The 5820-nt window shown below is 26.5% G+C and overlaps 1 protein-coding gene and 1 pseudogene across 1 annotated transcript; one reads left to right on the top strand and one right to left on the bottom strand.

The window, feature by feature from the left end:
• The first annotated feature begins 535 nt into the window (after positions 1-535).
• LOC113555624 lies at positions 536-1564 on the top strand (annotated as a pseudogene).
• A 198-nt stretch (positions 1565-1762) lies between these two features.
• Positions 1763-3199, bottom strand: LOC113557285 (inhibitor of growth protein 4-like). Its single transcript, XM_026962727.1, has 6 exons — positions 3080-3199; positions 2785-3023; positions 2614-2722; positions 2437-2541; positions 2115-2365; positions 1763-1937 (listed from the first exon to the last, which is right to left on the bottom strand). The coding sequence occupies exons 1-6, from the start codon at positions 3114-3116 to the stop codon at positions 1836-1838; spliced, it is 843 nt and encodes a 280-aa protein (XP_026818528.1). The 5' UTR covers positions 3117-3199; the 3' UTR covers positions 1763-1835.
• Positions 3200-5820: the final 2621 nt, after the last annotated feature.

The following is a 5820-nucleotide window of genomic DNA, read 5'->3' as shown; positions in this document are numbered from 1 at the left end:
ATTTTGTACTGAGAAATGTCTACTTTTGATATAAAATGTACCCGCCTACCAGAAAACTCTTTTAAAGTTGATGGATGAAGGTGGGAACATATTTTCTGCTAGAAAAAGCGTTTGCGTTTCAATGTTTCAAACGAAAACACACAATCACATTAAAGAAGTATGTATCTTACAGTGATAGACAGTTCTCGAGCATAAAGATCATTTAAGTGTAAATAAACAAGCAAGTATTCGACATTCGTAGATATTATATTTAGATAGTACCTACTACCTACCATTATAGTAGAATAGATTTAAATTTTTCCATTCATTTAATATTCATTTCACACTTTTCACAGTCCTCAATGCTCATTGCTCATAATTTATTAATTACTCTTACATACTTAATATTAATTATTTCTGGTCCCTTAATTTTCATGTCGAACACCTCAATGTTATGAAACACCTAATTTTTAATTAAATGTTTCGTTATTTATTATTTAAAATATTTTTTGATTTTAGTTAAATATTTTAAGTGGGCATTATTTATAAACAAATTTTACTGTATAAAAAACGCCTTACATACTTTTTCCTGGCAAGTTTTTATTCATTCTACGATACACATTACCATTGTTCGTTTTGACATTAAAACCAGAAACTTCACCAAATGTATTTAGAATTAAGTTGCTTGTACTTGTCATATTAGTTGTAAAAAATGTAAATCGTAGAGATGCTATACGTGAAACATGGTTTCAAACAAAAGGAGACTTTAAAATACTTATTGTTGTATCAAAAGACAAATCTTTAAATGCTTAAAAGCTGGTTCATGAAGACTTATATGAGGTAGATGAAAAGGATGAGTATGAACTACTCACTCGTAAAATAATAGCATCATTTTCCGGTGTATATCATATAAACTTTGATTATCTGTTAAAATGTGATTACGATTCTTTCGTTAATGTGTCATTAATTGTCAATGAGCTAGAACATGTGCCTAAAAAAAGGTTCTACTGGGGATATTTTGATGTTAATGCAAACATTAAAAAAAAAAAAAAAAGAGGTAAATTTAAAGAAACTGATTGGATAGAATGTGATATGTTTTATCCAAAGATCTTATCATCTAAATAGTGAAGAATCGAGATTACCTAGGGTAAGTTGATCATAATAGCATAATAAAATATAAAGTAATAAGATAATATTGATATTAAGTTAAGTAAATTCATTATGTAATAGCTAACCAATTATAACGATTTTATTAAAATGATTGATTAACAATCCTAATTCTTGTTGTCTATTTTTATTTTTCAGTTTCTTTGCTAGTAAAGATGTTTTGGTTGGAGCTTTATAAGTCTATTAAATATTACTAGAAAACACGACCGGCGATTTATCACACAATGGTAGTTACGGAAAATGATTATATTTAGTAACACATAAACGTAGTCCTTAAGTGATGAGACTGCACTGGTCAAACATTATTCAGACTGGAAAATTATGCGATAGAGAGTTCAAAAATATGACTTCCTACGAATATAACTGGTCAATGATGCCATTTAAATGTTATGTCAGAAATTTGTCTTTAATTCCATAAATACATTTTTCAACATAAAAAGACTGGTGTAATTATAAATTTAATACATTTGGAAATTGGAGTTTGTTTTCAGTTTTGAATAAAAAAAAAATATATATATATAAATAAACAATACAAATTTTATATTGAAATTAAACTGTATTCTTATTATGTATGCAAATAACAATAATTTCAATCATTTGTTCTTACGCCGTAAGAAAATGAAAAATACATTAAACATTATATGTATGTATATATAAAATAAAAAAAAACTTATTTCATTTTTAATATGTTATTTTTTCTTCCTATCTGTTATACATTTAGGACAGAACCATTTTCCTTTAGGCTTGGTAGTTAATTTGACACATGCAAAGTGGAACCATTCAATAGGACACTAAAATAATATAAGTACATAATTAATAAAATATGATAAAAAAAAAATGAAACAATATTTACAATAAAAATTAAGAATGTTATATTTTTTCAATGGTTTGAGTATTTAATAAAATGTTATATAAAATAAAAACAATAAATATATAAATAATTAATAAATTAAAATTAAAATTCTTACATCTGGATTATCACAGCCAATCATTTCACCATAAGAAACTTGGTTGCATAAACAATACGTTGGTTCATTTGGATCAACGGGCATATCTAATACTTCAGCAGAGTGTGCAACTCCGGCACAAACTAGTGCACCAGTAAGAGAACTAGTTTCTACTGTAACGCTGGTCACGCTATTTGTAGGGTTTGTTGGATTGGTGACAACATTAACTAAAGGAGTTTTACTAGGCGTTGCACTTGTTGTTTTTGTAACTCCTGAAAAATGTTGGTAATTATTATACAAAGAAATCAATTTAAATATGGCTAAAATTTTAATGTACACAAACCTTTTTTCAGTTGTTTCTTTTTAGATGTTTTGTTTGGAACTGTTTCTTCTTCACTCGATGCACTCTTCTTTTTAATTTCTTTGACTTTGATCTTTTTACGTCCTCCTGGAAACAATACACATAAAGAAATGGCCAAATACATTGGAATTATAATATGATATAATGTAGAACACCTACTTTTTTGTGAATTTTCTTCTATATTTCTTGTAGCACTAATGGCTCTATCTTGAATTTCAGCTTCAAAGCGTGCTAAATCTGAATCAAATTTTCTAACATGTTTATCTACCTGTAAGGTACAATGGAATAGAAAATTACTTGGGTAATGTTAATAATTCAAAATCAACATACCAATTCATAAGTTTGTATAGCCAATTGAACTTTATCATCACCATATTCTTTTGCTTTGTCAAACTGACGTTGTATGTTGGTCGACATTTCGCGTTTTTTTTCTGCTGTGTATCCCTTGACATTTAACATATACTCGTCTGTCAGTTTGTCAACGTTGCGCATCAGTTGTTGAACTCTGGAGTCAAGATCTCGCATCAGAGTGAAGTTTCGTTGTAACTCAACGGGAAGATTCTCTAAACCTAATATATAACTCTGTTAGTACCTCGTTTAAATGCACAATCGAAAAAAAACTTACTGTCCAGATAGTATTCCAAGTTAAGAGCAGTAGTCATTTTTGTTATTTTATGATTCAGCTGAGAATTATTGAAGAAAAAAAAAATAAGTAAAAGACAGTAGAGAATGTTAACAACAACAACCGGGAATTTACTAGGATTACATTAGCTATAATCCAATAATTGCTAGCCAATACAGTGCTACCATAACATTGAGTCAAAAACGAAAATTGCACGACATTCAACACCAATTTTTTATTTTAATTAAATAATTAATTAATTAATTTTAATTCATCATACATTATAAAATATAGAGTTATTGTAACATAAAATATAATGTATAATAAAATATACTATACTAAAGTTTAATATAATATAATATAATATAACATTATGACAAGCACTAAAAAGGCATGTTCCGTCAGAGCTCACGCTATAAAAACACCTATAAAAATGGAAAGGGCAGGTGATGTTTAGCAAAGTGTTAAAATATCTAAGGGAACATTTTGACCAGTTTCGAGATATAAATTTTGAAATTGAGTAAGTTTTCCATTTAGCCATAACCCAAAGTAATGTTATTTAAGTCGTCCAGTTTCAATAGACGTTTTATGGTATTTTTATTCAATTATAATTTAATATTATTATGTTCAAATCAGAATTATTTTTGAAGAATGGTAAAAAAAAATAATGCAGCAAATTTAAATTATCGTACAAGTGTATTCTTTACTTACACTTGTTTTACATTCAAATTCAATAAAATATTCTGGTAGATTTGTACTATCTTTTATGGCTTATCATAATTATTATTTCCGATCATCTGTTATATGTTTACATTTCATATCATTTGCAGTTTTACATTCGTATTTGTAATAAAGTTACAACTGTTAATTGTTTTCAAATATTTTGTATTAAGAATGAAGTTTGTCTGATAGTTTTTGTTTGATTGTTTTCGTTTCTTCCTTATTCAGTGTTTTCCACGTACTAGTTGTCATGTAAAGATTTTCGTTCTCCTTATTGTGTGTAGTAGTGACATAATATTCTTCAACTATTATACATATTTAACAGACTACATTTTTTTTAGATGGCAGTACAGCAGACAACTCAAGGCATGCTAAGACTTGAATTCACTTTTCTACCACTTTCGAAAGTACCAACATCATACTTTGAAACTGGACTGGAAGATACTGATAATAATAATGGCTTTATGCAATGTACGCGTAATAGTTATTGAATTGTACTAATTGATAGAAAATTAATAGTAAATGTAACGAAAAGTTAGTGTCATGAAACCCTGAACGTAACATTTAGTAAATACTTGTTATTTACCATTCTTAACTTTCATACATTTCATTAAAACCAATATTTTATAAACACTATGAAACTTACTTTTATACGATAATTTTAATGAGAATTATAAATTCCTATTTTTAACTGTTTATAGAACGGTCAATTCTCAAGTTAATCTTTTAAAACCTTGACCAATAGATAGAGAAAATGATTCTAATTTACCATTAATAACTTTCATACATTTCATTTAAGCCAATACTTCATAAACACTAAATAACATGCTTTTATATGATAATTATGATGTATTTTACAATTTTATATTTTTAATTGCTTATAGAACACTGGATTATTATGTCATTCTCCAATCATTATATATATTTTACTGATTACATTTTTTCAGATGGCCGTACAGCAGATCACTCAAGGCAAGCTGAGACAAATTCGTATTCATACCACTTTAGGATAGTATGAACATCCTATGTTGAAAATGAATTCTAGTTCATTTTAATACTGATAATAATGGATTTATGCAATATACGTGTAATGGTTTTTGAATGTTATTGATACTAAATTAATGGTTGTGAAAAAATTAAGATTTGTTAACAATATGAATAAAAGATTATTAAACATGAATGAAGTTTGTCTGTTAGTTTTTGATTGAATTATTCAGTATTTTCCATGTACTAGTTGTCATATAAAGATTTTCGTTCTCCTTATGGTGTTTAGTAGTGACATTTCATCCTCCAACCATTATGCATATTTAACTGACCACATTTTTTTCAGATATACATAAGACTTTAAAATACATTGGTGCATAATCGGGGTATTACAGGTTAAAACGAATTATGAATTATGAAATTTTTGATATATTTTAACAAAAAAAAAAATATATATGTATATATTTATTTGATTACCGAAAATTGCTGACCATAATTAAATAACACTAGATCGAATAAAAAACGCATGGCCGCCATCGTTGAAATTATTTGATAGAATAAAATAATTATGAAAAAAAAAAAAATAGCACATATTACGTGCTATATGAATAATAGTCTGACAAAAGTTATAATAAATATTATATTGATTGTTCGTTTGTTGTTTAGAAATATACTATTTCAATGAAAAGTTTATTGCAAATTTATAAAATTAAATTAAAAATGATATAAAAGTCCTTTTTTATTGTCTACAATTATGAAAGGGAAATCTGCTTTATGGATGAATCAACGTAGTTATTTCATAGTATACATAAAAAACATAGACAACATCGGGCCTACTTAGAATGATATAACTTGAATTTTGTAAAAATATTTTAGTTTATCATCCTTTTTACTTGATTATTGATCAAATATATCTTTAAGGCTTTAAATAAAGTGTATAATCATTATTTTTTGATCTCTTAAATTTATCAAATTTTAAGTATTAAGTTGAGTATTAAAAAAAATAATAATGATAATTTTAAGTGATTATTCAAAAGAAT

The sequence above is a fragment of the Rhopalosiphum maidis genome, chromosome 3 (assembly GCF_003676215.2).
Source record: "Rhopalosiphum maidis isolate BTI-1 chromosome 3, ASM367621v3, whole genome shotgun sequence".
Classification (NCBI taxonomy): domain Eukaryota; kingdom Metazoa; phylum Arthropoda; class Insecta; order Hemiptera; family Aphididae; genus Rhopalosiphum; species Rhopalosiphum maidis.
The sequence above is the reverse complement of the archived record's forward strand: the minus strand, read 5'-3'. Positions and strand labels throughout refer to the sequence as shown.